At 40.3% G+C, this 15,569-nt stretch overlaps 1 protein-coding gene across 8 annotated transcripts; it reads left to right on the top strand.

Moving 5' to 3' along the window:
* The first annotated feature begins 5,214 nt into the window (after nt 1-5,214).
* LOC139560657 (spindlin-1-like) lies at nt 5,215-14,956 on the top strand. 8 transcript variants are annotated; one of them, XM_071377641.1, is made up of 5 exons: nt 5,215-5,360; nt 6,314-6,355; nt 6,945-7,210; nt 12,675-12,908; nt 13,742-14,956. In XM_071377641.1, exons 2-5 carry the CDS (start codon nt 6,336-6,338, stop codon nt 13,945-13,947), a joined length of 726 nt encoding a protein of 241 aa, XP_071233742.1. In that variant the 5' UTR covers nt 5,215-5,360; nt 6,314-6,335; the 3' UTR covers nt 13,948-14,956. The 8 variants fall into 8 exon arrangements, with proteins under 8 accessions (XP_071233742.1, XP_071233738.1, XP_071233745.1 ...); XM_071377637.1 differs by having other exon boundaries at nt 5,223-5,360; nt 6,945-7,231; XM_071377644.1 differs by lacking the exon at nt 5,215-5,360 and adding an exon at nt 5,820-5,971.
* The last annotated feature ends 613 nt before the right edge of the window (nt 14,957-15,569 follow it).

The raw sequence follows: 15,569 nt of genomic DNA, 5'->3' as shown, positions 1-15,569 counted from the left end.
CAGCAAACATTAGCTATGTGGCCCAGACGTGCCCAACTCTTCATAACGCAGCACAAAGAAATATCCAAAAATCGCAATATACTGATATAAACTGATATAACTCGGTTTAAAATAACTACATTATGATGTCTTTAACACCTATATCGAATAAAATCAGAGCCGGATATATCTAAGGCCTATAACGAGAGCTTTTCAGAATGCCATCCTGAGGTCCTCCTTTGCGCCATGACGAACGTTGAAAAGAGTGCACCCCCGGTTCCATGAGCCTTTATATGGCCTCAGATCTGCCTAGCAACACCATTCCAATTCTCACTGCTTACTGACATCTAGGGGAAATCATATGCAGTGCATGTCGACTCATAGATCACATGCAATTTAATAAACTGACCCTGGAACAGAGCATCGATTTCAGATTTCTCACTTCCTGACAGGAAGTTAGCTGCAACTTGAGTTCTGTTTTACTCACAGATATAATTCAAACGGTTTTAGAAACTAGAGAGTGTTTTCTATCCAATATTAATAATAATATGCATATTGTACGAGCAAGAATTGAGTACGAGGCAGTTTAATTTGGGAACGAATTTTTACAAAGTCGAAATGGCGCCCCCCTATTGACAAGAAGTTTTAACCCAGGCCCTGTGTGTTCCCAGGCACTCTCATTTGTTGACTTCTGTAACTGAAAAAGTATTGGTTTCATGCATGTTAACATCAGAAGCCTCCTCCCTAAGTTTGTTTTACTCACTGCTTTAGGACACTCCACCAACCCTGATGTCCTTGCAGTGTCTGAATCCTGGCTTAGGAAGGCCACAAATAAATCTGAGATTTCCATACCCAACTACAACATTTTCCGTCAAGATAGAAATGCCAAAGGGGGAGGAGTTGCAATCTACTCCAGAGATAGCCTGAAAAGTTCTGTCATACTTTCCAGGTCTATGCCCAAACAGTTCGAGCTTCTAATCTTAAAAATGAATCTCTCCAGAAATAAGTCTCTCACTGTTGCCACCTGTTATAGACCCCCCTCAGCTCTCAGCTGTGCCCTGGACACCATATGTGAATTGATTGCCCCCCATCTATCTTCAGAGTTCGTTCTGTTAGGTGACCTAAACTGGGATATGCTTAACGCCCGGCAGTCCTACAATCTAAGCTTGATGCCCTCAATCTCACACAAATTATCAAGGAACCCACCAGGTACAACCCTAAATCCGTAAACATGGGCACCCTCATAGATATTATCCTGACCAACTTTCCCTCCAAATACACATCTGCTGTTTTCAATCAGGATCTCAGCGATCACTGCCTCATTGCCTGCATCCACTACAGGTCCGCGTTCAAACAACCACCCATCCTCACTGTCAAACGCTCCCTAAAACACTTCTGCGAGCAGGCCTTTCTAATCGACCTGGCCCGGGTATCCTGGAAGGATAGTGACCTCATCCCGTCAATCAAGGATGCCTAGTTGTTCTTTAAAAGTCATTTCCTCACCATCTTAAATAAGCATGCCCCTTTCAAAAAATGTAGAACTAAGAACAGATATAGTCCTTGGTTCACTCCAGACCTGACTGCCCTCAACCAGCACAAAAACATCCTGTGGCGGACTACACTAGCATCGAATAGTTCCCGCGATATGCAACTTTTCTGGGAAGTCAGGAACCAATACATGCAGTCAGTCAGGAAAGCAAAGGCTAGGTTTTTCAAACAGAAATTTGCATCCTGTAGCTCTAACTCCAAAAGATTTTGGGACACTGTAAAGTCCAAGGAGAATAAGAGCACCTCCTCCCAGCTACCCACTGCACTGAGGCTAGGTAACACTGTCACCACTGATAAATCCACGATAATCGCGAATTTCAATAAGCATTTCTCTACGGCTGGCCATGCTTTCCTCCTGGCTACCCCAACCCCGACCAACAGCTCTGCACCCCCCGCAGCTACTTGCCCAAGCCTCCCCAGCTTCTCCTTCACCCAAATCCAGATAGCAGATGATCTGAAAGAGCTGCAAAACCTGGACCCATTCAAATCAGCTGGGCTAGACAATCTGGACCCTCTCTTTCTAAAATGATCCACCGCCATTGTTGCAACCACTATACCCGGCCGGTTCAAACTCTCTTTCGTATCGTCCGAGATCCCTAAAGATTGGAACGCTACCGCGGTCATCCCCCTCTTCAAAGGGGGATGAACTGTTACAGACCAATATCCATCCTGCCCTGCCTTTCTAAAGTCTTCAAAAGCCAAGTTAATAAACAGATCACTGACCATTTCGAATCCCACCGTACCTTCTCCACTGTGCATTCCGGTTTTCGAGCTGGTCACGGGTGATGTCTTTTACAAAATAGCTTCCAATACTCTACTCAGAAAACTGGATGCAGTCTATCACAGTGCCATCCATTTTGTCACCAAAGCCCCTTATACCACCCACCACTGCGACGTGTATGCTCTAGTCGGCTGGCCCTCGCTACGTATTCGTCGCCAGACCCACTGGCTCCAGGTCATCTATAAGTCTATGCTAGGTAAAGCTCCGCCTTATCTCAGCTCACTGGTCATGATAACAACACCCACCCATAGCACGCGCTCCAGCAGGTATATCTCACTAGTCATCCCCAAAGCCAACACCTCCTTTGGCCACCTTTCCTTCCAGTTCTCTGCTGCCAATGACTGGAACGAAATGCAAAAATCGCTGAAGCTGGAGACTTATATTTCCCTTACTAACTTTAAACATCAGCTATCTGAGCAGCTAACCGATCGCTGCAGCTGTACATAGCCCATCTGTAAATAGCCCACCCAATCTACCTACCTCATCCCCATATTGTTTTTATTTAATTTTCTGCTCTTTTGTACACCAGTATTTCTACTTGCACATCACCATCTGCACATCCATCACTCCAGTGTTAATTTGCTAAATTGTAATTACTTTGCTACTATGGCCTATATATTGCCTTTCCTCCTCACGCCATTTGCACACACTGTATATAGACTTTCTTTTTTTTCTATTGTGTTATTCTGTACGTTTGTTTATTCCATGTCTAACTCTGTGTTGTTGTTTGTGTCACACTGCCTTGCTTTATCTTGGCCAGGTCGCAGTTGTAAATGAGAACTTGTTCTCAACTAGCTTACCTTGTTAAATTAAAACAATTAAAAAACAACTAGCTATCTTCAAGTTAGCTAGTTGAAGTTAACTCTTCCGAAGTTCCTCATCTAGGACAGAAGATGGTTGATAAAATGCCCTAGGGGAGTGGTTAAAGAAATTATTCACAAAGTCTATTCAAAGGCTTGTGTGTCGCTAAGTGGAGACAAATGATTTTTGTCAACTTTAAATCAATGGTCCGGTGATTTCTGACTGAAGAGTTGCAACACTAAAGGTGAGGTTGATTAAGACGTCTGACGCACACACATGCCACTGCGGAACTAAGAAAGGTACTCAGAGCTCTAATAGAGGATAGGTTGTCAGAGAAGCCCTCTGAAACACTCAATCATTTGCTTTGTACAGTTAATCCATGAAAGTCTGTTCAACCCAGTCACTTTAACTATACATTCATGTACATACTACCTCAATTGGGCCGACCAATCAGTGCTCCCGCATTCTACCTCAATCAGCCTGATTAACCGGTGTCTGTATGTAGCCTCGCTACTTTTATAGCCTCGCTAATGTATATAGCCTGTCTTTTTACTGTTGTTTTATTTCTTTACTTACCCGTTGTTCACCTAATACATTTTTTCCACTATTGGTTAGAGCCTGTAAGTAAGCATTTCACTGTAAGGTATTCGGCACACTTGACAAATAAACTTTGATTTGATTTGATCATTATGAATGGTCTGCTGTGACATAGACTGTGTCTGACATCTAGTGGTAAAAACTAGAACTTAACAGTATCTTTCGAGGAGTTTGTTGAGTAGGCCAAATTTGATCAGATGTAATGGTTTATCCGGCCTCCTTAGCAGCTAACAGTACAGAGTATTTTTCTTATGTCATTTATTTGACACGGCAGGTATTTGTTAGATCCGTCACAGGACTTGGACTGGACAGTGGTTTATGATCCTCCACCCTCCACATGATTAGACTCTCTCCTGCCATGATTTGCCACTGGAGGAGACCAAGGAAAACGGAGAGATGTGGAAAGTTATGATCCCTATTACATAATCTTTGTTACTGTAATGTAACATTTATTTTACTTGGTTTAGCCTCCTTGACATTTTGAGAGATACCTGACGGAGGGAAAATTGTACGTAGCCTACATTTAGCATGGTTTTAATTAATAAGCTCAATGATAAAATGAATAGTAACACTGTATGCATATTATCTGTTCTAAAATACTGAGATGGGAGACAAAGTTCTGAGTTAAATAAAACACAATAAATAATTGCTGCCAGCCAACAGTGGTGTAAAGTACTTAAGTAGTTTTCTGGGGTATCTGTACTTTACTTGACTATTTATATTTTTGACAACTTTTACACCACTACATTCCTTAAGAAAATAATGTACTTTTTACTGCATACATTTTCCGACACCCAAAAGTACTCGTTACATTTTGAGTGCTTAGCAGGACAGGATAATTGTCTTATTCACACACTTATCAAGAGAACACCCTTGGTCATCCCTATTTCCACTGATCTGGTGGGCTTCTGGTGGATATTTTAGCAATTACATTTACTTTTGATACTTAACTATATTTAAGTATCTTTTAGACTTTTACTCAAGTAGTATTATAATGGGTGACGTTCACGTTTACTTGAGTCATTTTCTATTAAGGTATCTTTACTTTTACTCAAGTATGAGAATTGTATACGTATTCCACCATTTGAGTAATATATTTAGGAGCCTCCTTTTGGACATGACGGATCACATCCATTGATTTACAGAGGTCCTGTGTCAGGTAGCTGTCTTTTCTGGTCACAGTCTGCTCTGTAGCTCTAGTTGTTTATGTACAGTACGGATTGCGAGAGGCGGAGAGAGAGATAACGAATATTGGGAAAGACAATCCACAAAATGTATTGCATGGTGGGAAATGTAGGTTAGTTCAAACTACGTAGCCTATTGGCCGCAAAGTTTACTAACAGATAGGCAAAATAGATACACACGGAATCTTTAAAGGCTTGCCAAAGCCACACTGTAGATTTATGCTAAATTAAAACATGTCCGCTCCTTTGTGAGATACAGCACCCAATCACTTTCCATGGCTTTGTGGTGAGTGACGTAATGGACACCAACTCCCAGCGTCCTTTGAGAAGTACACTGATTTAATGAACAGTTCGTTTAGGCATAGACCTATCTTGGTAGTTGTAGTTTCCGTAGTAAGACTATTTCCTTGTAGCTTTCATGAGGTGGATTCTGCTCAGCAGAGGGAAGTAGATATGAAAATAGTGCCCAGGTAACTCTGTCTAAATATTCATTCTACTTTAATAATCGTTTTACTACACTAGAGTATAGGCCTACTGTAATTCAAGCCCTCCAGTGCGTCAATTTCGCCTGTTGCGTGCGCTATTGTAATGCAAATGTGAATACCGCATTGGTCGTTTTACTGTAGACCAGAGGTCAGTTTTATGTCACAAAACAACCTCACTGTAGCCTATACATGATTACATGACGTTCATTGTTACATCGACGTTGATGTCGCAAAATAGGCACGCGCGCCTTTGAAAAACAATTGTCAATATCTGAACAAAAATTACGAATGTGAAAGGCTACACCTCTGCTTACAGGATGGCTTCAACTTGACTATGTCTGTCGCCAGGAATATATCTTGTCTAGTCCAGAAAAATCTAATTGCTACAATTTTACGAAACTTGGTCGCAGCGAAATGACACTAGAGACGCGACATGATTGTATAGGGAATTGCACTGGCAGAAGTTGAAAGAGGTTATGCAGCGAGAGGGAGGGCGACATTGTTGTTTGTTGACATCCGGTATGGCTACAATGTAACAAAGCCTGTGGTCTACTCGCGGGAAACTACTAGGCTACATGGGTAAAATAACCAATCCTGTAGGAATACTTGTAGACTACATTGGTGGGTGTGGATTTGTTGGTTGTAGGGGATAGCATAATTTACGTAACCATAATTATGCGATATGATAACACTGTAATTTAGGCAACATTGTTATGAGTGTCCAGAATCCCAGGTAAATATGTGTGCCTTCTTCCTTTGTAACTTGAATATAGGTCTTTCTGCTCCTCAAGACACTGTCCATGTGTTATCCATGTAACCTAGTAAAATATAAACTCATAATCCAGCACACAATACCATTGTATCAAGTTACTTTCTCAAGATTGAGATTATTAAACGTTTTTGTGTTGTAAAATACACTCTTTGCCCTCTACCCACAGGATTGTGTGAATTTATGGAAACATGTCCAAGAAAAGGGGCAGGTAGGTTGAATCACCTGTTGGTTATTTCACTGATATTCTAGTACTGTTTTGTGTGTTTCCTGGTTTGCTTGAACCCGAACTTGCCCACTGGGCATACGATGGTTGAATTAACGTTGTTTCCACGTCATTTCAACAAAATTACATTCAACCAACGTGGTATAGACTGTGAATTGACGTATGTGCCCAGTGGGTTGAACTTATTTTACATTTGTCATTTAGCATTTAGCAGACGCTCTTATCCATAGTGACTTACAGTTAGTGTAAAGATAGCTAAGTGAGACAACCACATATCACAATCATAGTAAGTTTTACCTCAATATAGTTATCAGCAAAGTGCTAGTATGAAAAAAAAGTAATAGCACTAGCCAACAAAAGACAGGGCAACAACTGATTAAGACAAAAACTGATACTTAGCTACTCCTGGAGAGAGCAGAAGTCCTCTAGCTACAGATTCGATTTTTTTATTTATTAGGATCCCCATTAGCCGACACCAATGGCGACAGCTAGTCTTACTGGGGTCCGACACATAACGAAAAAGACATTACAGACATAGATGAAGAGCCTATATTCTTCTCTCCCTTCCCCTCAGAAAACGTAGCAGCGGTGAGCTGAGTGAGAGTTCAGGTTCGTCTCTGTCGTCGACCCCAGACGCTAACAACCTGCTGGGCCTGCGGATTGAGCACAATTGGAGGGAGAAGGGCAACCTGACCAAGTGGAAAGGCACAGTGCTGGAGCGCCTCACCGTCAACACCTCCCTCTACATGGTCAAATACGACGGATTCGACTGCGTCTATGGCATCGAGCTGTTCAAGGATGAGCGAGTGTTCAACCTCCAGATTTTAACAGAGAAAGTCGGTGGGTTGGCCTGCTATTTGAGTATGTTGACGCTTTTATTTAACCAGGTTGATCATGAGTAGGGCTATGGCGGTCACGAGATTTAGTCAGCCGGTGATTGTCAAGCAAATAACTGCCGGTCTCACGGTAATTGACCGTTAATGAACATAAACACATTTAGCCTCTCCTGGCTTCCAGACGTAGTCTACAAGCCACTGATGCAGAACTTTGAAACATCTATATTATAAAAAGTCTCATAAATCCCTGTAATATAGCCTACACCTTCACAATAAATCCATGATTTATTTTAGAATGGTCTAAAGTAACATGGTATGAAGAAAATGTAGTCTATTTCAGAAGAACAGAACAGCATACTCTGAGTTGTCCTTATGTTAGGTCCTGATCTGGCAAAATACTTTAATGTAGAAAATGGCTATTTAGGATAAAAGTATCTGATGAAAACCTTTCAAGTATACAGCTTATCGTGTTGCATCTTCCAAGCTTTGGAGATACAATTTACAACCAGGAGAGAAAAAAATCTCGTAAATTGCCATTTTCTTAAAAATCTTTTTTTTAATCCAGAATAGTTCCTGTTTCAGTATAGCTCTCAAATCATCATATAAAGTACAATAAAATAAAATGTGCACTTCATTCTCAACCTCCTAAATCCCAGATAGTACATAGTCGCTCTTCTTCATCAATGGCATTGAACCTACGTACTTCATATTGCCAGAGGCAGTATCCTGGTTCTCAACTGGGCACACAAGGACATTTAGATTTTTGGTTAGGTGAGCGGTGAGCGGTGACATAAGGTCATAGATCATAGCTGTTTTTGATCTGGTTGTAAGTTCAGAGTTTTGGTTTAGACATATGTCAGTTGACCATTTTTCATTGTAGCTCTAAGGGTTAACTTGTGTTTGATCATACTGCATCCTAACCTGTTTCTAAATAAGTGTTGTAGATCAGCTTCCTTAAATATGGCATCGAGTTCCGTTGTCCAAGGGTAGTTGTGTGTTTTATCCCAGTTGAAATCCATTTTTGTTATTCTGTCCACTGTGAATATTGATAAGGCGGTTCCATAACCTAATAATTTCACCCCTCTGTCTTATTTCACAGAGCTTCCAACCCATGTCTCCTTGAATAGCAAGGCTTGGAGCAAACTTATGCACTCCCAGAAAACATTGTATGGCTCTATTCTGAATAGAGTCAGCTGTTTTGGATTCTATAAAACTCCTGATTCCAGCAGCATAGTTCAGTATAGGACACACATGAACTAAAGAGCTGTGAATATGTACAATAGCCCAGGTCTTTACAGACTTTCAGTGTACTTACGACAGACCCCAACATGCTATCTGCAGAATCTAGTACGTACTTTATACCCTCTTTTAAAGGTCATACATTCATCAAAAGGAAACCAATGTATTTATATGAGCTAGTGTATTTTAGGGGCATTGCTTCAAAAGAGAATATGAAAACTTCTTACAGTACATTTTTTTTTTAAGTGCACCATCTGGGTTTTATCTTGGTTAATCATTCATCTCCATTTTGGTACACCAGAGATTGACTGTTCTGCGTACATTGCAAATCAAACTCGCTTTCTGCAATGAGGACAATATCATCCGGGTACAATAGTAAAAGACAAAATAGAGTCTGCAGTAACCTAGTAGACTTCGGGACTTCATTTGGCAACTCTGCTATTCCTATTGCTTTTCTTATTCTGCTTTCTCAACAGCCTTCCTAACTTCCTCCAAAGTCAATTCAGGAACACGTTTGAGGCGTATCCAGCCCTATTCATCTCAATTTCCAACCCATTCTTTAAGTTACATGATAATTTATAATTAATCATCAAGCACAGATGGTATATTATTGCCTGAAAATAGGTTAACAAAATCCTTCTCCCAGTTGTCTAATACACAATTCTTCTTGTGTTCAAGTTGATAATTATTCCAGTATGATTTCCATTGGAATTTTCATAACTCTTTTCGGACCCAGTTTATTAATTTCATTCCAAAATTGCTGAAGGTTGTTACTTTGCAGTTGTTCAAGATGCAGTGCTTGGCCCCTTCTGATACTCCTCTTCTAGAACTTAGCTTGTTTGTCAAAGATATGTTGACACTGTTTAAACTCTTCCCTTAAACCTCTTCTCATTGATTGGTCAAACCCTAAATGACTTAACTCTTTATTCCAATAGCGGTTTACCAATTTGTCGAGGTCTCTTAGGCTTGGATGATACTGATTTTAACAGGTAAACACTTTTCCGTTGCATCATGTAGTACATCACAGATCCGGCCATACCACTGATCAATATTATACGGTGTTTTCTGGCAAGCTTCCAGGTTATCAATCAGGTCCATAAGAACAGTACAGCACATGTCAGATGAAAGAAAATGGTCAGCTAGGTTTCTAGGCCTTCTTTTGGTCTGATTTGCACTTGACTTCGATAAGCCTACATCACCTTCCTCCCCAGTATAGTTTCCCACCATGAATTTCAGAAACAACAATGAAGGATCAGGCAGTCTACTACGATCTCCAATCAGACCAATACACTCAGGACCTTTACTTTCCACAAGCTTAGTTGAGGTAATCACATTCAACTCCACACATGAATTCAGACATTCATGAGGTGTTATAATATAGTCGATGACTGCTTTTCACTTTGTTGACAAAATTATAATTTTGTGGTGATAATCTACCATCCAGAATGCAGCATTTGGAATCCTTTTGAGAACTCATGCCTATTTAAACCTGTGTCTAAAGCAAATTTAGGTGCAATAACATCAATGTTAATTATACAGTCTTTCAGATCAGAGATACGACTGTTCAGGTCACCGAATATATATATATATATATATACAGTACCTTCAGAAAGTATTCATACCCCTCGACTTATTCCACATTTTGTGTTACAGGCTGAATTTAAAATGTATTAAATATATATTTTTCTCACCCATCTACTTCCCAATGACAACATGAAAACATGTTTTAAAACATTTTGCAAATGTACTGAAAATGAAATATCTAATTTACGCCCCTGAGTCAATACAGTGATTACAGTTGAGTCTTTCTGGGTAAGTATCTAAGAGCTTTGCACACCTGGATTGTACAATATTTGCCCTTTTTTAATTATTTTTAATTATTCAAGATCAGTCAAGTTGGTTGCCATAGATTCTTGCCACGTCTTGCCATAGATTTTCAAGCTGGTTTAAGTCAAAACTGTAACTCGGCCACTAATGACCATTCAATGTCGTTGTAGTAAGCACCTCCAGTATATATTTGGCCTTGTGTTTTAGGTTATTGTCCTGCTGAAAGGTGAATTTGTCTCCTAGTGTCTGTTGGAAAGCAGACTGAACCAGGTTTTCCTCTAAGATTTTGCCTGTGCTTAGCTCTATTCTGTTTTATTTTTTATCCTAAGAAAAACTCCCTAGTCCTTGCCAATGACAAACACATCCATAACATGATGCAGCCACCACCATGCTTGAAAATATGAAGAGGGTATTGTGTGTAGGCTCGTGGCACAAAATCCCAATTGAATCCATTTTAAATGCAGGCTGTAAACACAAGAAACTTTGGAAAAAGTCAAGGGGTGTGAACACTTTGTGTCCAGAGAATACACCTGCGCCAACAACTGGAGAGTTCCCCTTGTAGAACCCTCCGATAGTAAATAACAAGGCAAAATAATGTTTTTTTATTTAACTAGACACACAGTGTTCAAATCTTACACCAATTATTCCACCCATTGACTTGTCCACAATGTTCACTCTATATTGTTCAATTTGTTCCTATAAAAAAAAGTCAGATGCCACCTGAAGCTTTAGGGGCTCTTGGTCTTATATGAAAGTTTTGGTTGTGTCCAAACCAAGAATAACCATCGAAGTCAATAGTGGAGCCGCCAGACAAATGACTTTCATTCAGATAAATAGTCAGGGTGTAGGGCCTGCAGTAGTAATGTTCTAAGTGTAGAATTTGAGGTCGTCCATCCATTAACGTTCCAGTGAATGAAATACAATTGTTAAGCATTTAACGGACTGGGCAGATGGTTCTCATCCTTCCTGGACATGATCTGTGAGTCCCGGCGTCTGTCAGAAGAACTGCTTCATCATCCTCCTATTCCCCGAAATGTAGAAATCTCTGTTTTGAAGTTGAGTTCGATGATTCCATCTGTGTGGACCGATGATGCTTTAGCCGGAGGCTATCCACCTTATCTTTAATGCGACCTTCACGACTCCTGGTCCCCGGCCTCTTGCTCTCAATCTTTCGGTGGCCACCAACTCTGGCACCCTCGGTGACGGCTCCCCTCCTTTTCTGCCGTGTCTTTGTTGTCCTTGTAAGGTTACTATTATAGATACGTCTGGGTCGAACTGTTTAGCTGGGTTCTTGTTGTGTTACATTTCTGTCCTCGATACTGCCCATTTTTGAACTCAGGAGCGCTATATCCAGGTCAATATCTTCACAGATTTTTTTGGCCTTCTGCTCCAAATCAGTTTTCATGAGATTTTGATTTTCTATGACCAGCTTCTCCATGTTGTCACGAAGGCTGTCGACCTTGCTGTTTATTTGCTTTTTAAGAGTCGTTTGCATTGTGATCATTTTCGCATTGAGCATCTTCAATTATTTCATTATACCGTCAGTCTCGTTTTTGTCGAAGCGAATCTCCATCCGGGTTATTTTCTGCCTTAACGGTAGCGTAGCAGACTTCTCCCATATGGTTAAGATAGCCTGCTGAGTAATTAATGTAACTTTAGGAAGTTTAAAACAACCTATTTACATTTTGTTTTCAAAGTTTTGTCTCAGTTTGCTAAATGCTGTTCACCAATTGGAAGTCCAGTCAGTCTATCTACAAAATACACAAGAGCTACTGTGTGTGCAGGTCTTTGCTCCAGGCCAGCATGTACATAACAGATTAATCTTATCAAGGCCTTAATGATTAGCATAATTGTATAGAAAAGCCTGTATACCCATATCTCCCTTTACTCTCCTTATCCCCAAGTTAATGACCTACCATTGCCTTATCATGTGTAATTTCCCCTCATTGATAATTGTATTCTTCTTCCGTACAGCAAACCACAACTCTGTGCAATATAATTGTACTCAATCCCATTATGAACCCGAGCACCTCGCTTCTACTGTATATGTGTCAATGTGGAAGGATTGTGTAGGATTGGACCTATACAGCTATCCATGCCATTCAGATCTACACAAGTTCTTAGGAGTGGTTTTGAAATTGAGTATTTGTGTTTCCCCCTCTTGTCTTAATGTTTCCCCCTCTAGTCACCCCCCAAAGTACACAAAAAAAAGCAATGCTATTCCCTCTACCTTTCCCAACTTGGGGAACTATTTTAGTTGCCTGGTGGAACCTGCCTGGTCTTGCGAAAGCTCACATTCGGTTTCATTTTAAACCAAAAGTGAGCGCAGCATTCAGTCTGCTTAACCATGTTGCTATTTGAGTTATTTTCAACACTATAAACCCTGTGGTTTACCCCTATAGTAAACAACAAGATCAAGGTGCCCCATGATGCGCCAGAGCTGGTGGGGAAGGCTGTGGAGCACCTGTTTGAGAAGGAGGACGGTGAGAAGAATGAGTGGCGGGGCATGGTGCTCTCTCGCGCCCCCGTCATGACCAACTGGTACTACATCACCTATGAGAAGGACCCTGTGCTCTACATGTACCAGCTCTGGGACGACTATAAGGACGGAGACCTCCGCATCCTCCCTGAAGCAGGTAAGAGCTTTTATTTGTTTTGGGGTGTTTGTTTTCTTTTCTTTGGTTGGAATCAGCTCATTTCCTAATCCTGTAAAAAGAGGGAAGGGCAATACAGAGAGACAGAAATGGAGAGAGATAATTGATCCACTGATAAATCTGGACTATACAAATGAAAGATTAAACATTCTCAGACACTGCCAGAGATAATTATCATTCCCTCTCAAATAGCCTATGATGATAATCTCAGGAATTATGCAATGTTAGTGCTGACCAAAGGGAAACCTCATTTAACATAGTAATGGGGGTGGTGGTCCTTTTGATTTTCAAGGGTACACTCATATTGGTATAGCTCTACAGTATCTTATCTTCTTAAGAAAGCATAGTACTGGAGTTTACTGCGTACAGCACTGAGGTCGGAATAGGGACAGAGGAAGAGTGTGACGTCGAGAGTACTATGACCACCTGTGGTGAAGTAATTGTTGTGAAGCTACATGGAAGGCAGGTGACTGAAAGCATATGAAAAAAATAGGAGGTGATGTAAATCTTGTGAGGCTACTGGGTGAAATAGACTTGAGTTTTGAATTGAGCATGAGAACTGGAACACACGTACATACATACCCTATGCTCATTCCCTGTTCAGGTTGTTATTGTAAAAGAGAGTGTGTTCTCAATTACTTACATGGTTAAATAAAGGCAAATAAATAGCTTAGCTTCTGAGCAGGCTACTTGAATGAGGAAGAAGTATTTGTTATGGTATGTGAAGTAAAAGGGCAGATGACAGCATATGCAAATTCTCTTTTTTCATTCTCTCTATTCTTTCTTCCTCATCTTATTATTTTCTTGTTTCCCAGAGAATAAACACCTACTGCCTGCAGACAGGAAGCCAGGCGAGGAGACAGAGAGCCTTGTGGGTAAGCAGGTGGAGTACGTCACGGATAAGGGCGTGAAAAGGACGGGGCTGGTTATCTACCAGGTTCCAGCCAAACCCTCTGTCTACTACATCAAATACGACGATGACTTCCACGTCCACGTCTACGACCTGGTCAAAACCACCTAGAATACAACTCTACCCGGTCAAAGCCCCCTAGAAAGGACTAGGCCCCCCTGCCTCCGACCCTCACACCTGTACACTCATCTTAGGTTGAGGCCTATTTCAACTCAGTCAATTCAGGAAGTGAGTTGAAGTTCAGTATTCACCAAAGTCGAAATATTGGGAAACTTTTAATTAATTATTGGAATGTCAATCCATTTCCTGAATTGACTGGATTGAATTGGAACTCTCTGCAACCATGACACTACCCTGTCATTATTGTGGACATATTTCTTGCCCTGTGTCTTGTCCAACGTCAGAAGTTTGCTAAAAGTGTGAACTCTGTGACTCATAGTGACTAGTGTTTTGTAAACAGTGCAAAGCTTGCATGTATTTCCTTTGCTTTTAAGAAACAAGTGATTAAGCAGTTATGTTTTATTTTGTTTGGCTAAGAAGTACTAATTATAAATCGCTCTGGATAAGAGTGTCTGCTAAATGACTAAAATATAAATGTAAGGAAGTAGATATTATCAATGAAAATGACCTATGTTGATGTTCAAATGTGTTTCTAGAATAAGTGCAATAAAAAAATGATTTGATAGAAATTATAAACAACTGCCAAGATTTGACTGCACATGTCTCAGAATAGCCAAACACCAGCTGAGGTCAAATTATTAGACCTACTAGTTTCATGAGTACAGAGAAGTCATGTTTATTTGAGCCAGACATTTAAATATTATTGGCTGTCACTGCAAGACATTTTGGATTATTAATAATCTACCCTTAGTCATGGTTGAATAATCAAATATGTCTGTCACGTTGTTAGAACGCCGTGAACGTAACTGTACTTACTTTTGTAAATACCTGTATTGTGAGTCATTCTTGAAAATACTGCAAAGATGCTTTGGTATGATTTGCTGTTAAATAATGCACGATTTAGAGATTGCAGCAATTGTTGGTTCATTATTGTTTGTTTCATTATGGTGGGTAACCACCCCAGTTGGTAAAGCAGCACAATATATACAAAAAGACAGAAGGACAAATGGTTTCTCCATCATTTAATCCTCCCCCCTCCAACATTTTAAATAAACATTTAAAATCAAATTAAAGTTTATTAGTACAGAGATTAGCGGATGTTAAAGCAGGTGCCGTGACAAAAAAAAAAAAAAATCAACAAGAAATTAAGAAACGAGCAATATCGGAGTCCGGAATATTAATACAGGGTGTGTATAGACAATATCTAACATATACGGTGTCAGTAGTAAAAGGGTATGTACAACAGTAGTTGTATAGGATGAGCTATGTCAAGAATACAGTATACCACTAGGCACAAATGTCAATTCAACGTCTTCCACATTGGTTCAATGTAATTTCATTGAAATAATGTAGAAACAACACCTAAAGTGGACATTGCTCTTGGCTGCACGGAATCGCATTAACAGTAATCCCATGCATCCTTGTTTACAAGTTTGAACACTGGAAGATGAGATTTAATTAACACCTCGATTAGGATGATAGAGCGTAATTATTTCTATATAGCTTATATTCTTGTTCTGAACTTCTAATGCGAGTGGGGTGGGTGTGGCTTCATGACAAGCAGCTGCTCACCTATTTTACCCAGTGCAGTTCCACCTCCAACACCGCCAAAA

This window comes from Salvelinus alpinus, chromosome 30, assembly GCF_045679555.1.
Source record: "Salvelinus alpinus chromosome 30, SLU_Salpinus.1, whole genome shotgun sequence".
Lineage (NCBI taxonomy): Eukaryota > Metazoa > Chordata > Actinopteri > Salmoniformes > Salmonidae > Salvelinus > Salvelinus alpinus.
Note: the sequence above shows the minus strand (reverse complement) of the source record. Positions and strands in the feature narration are given on the sequence as shown.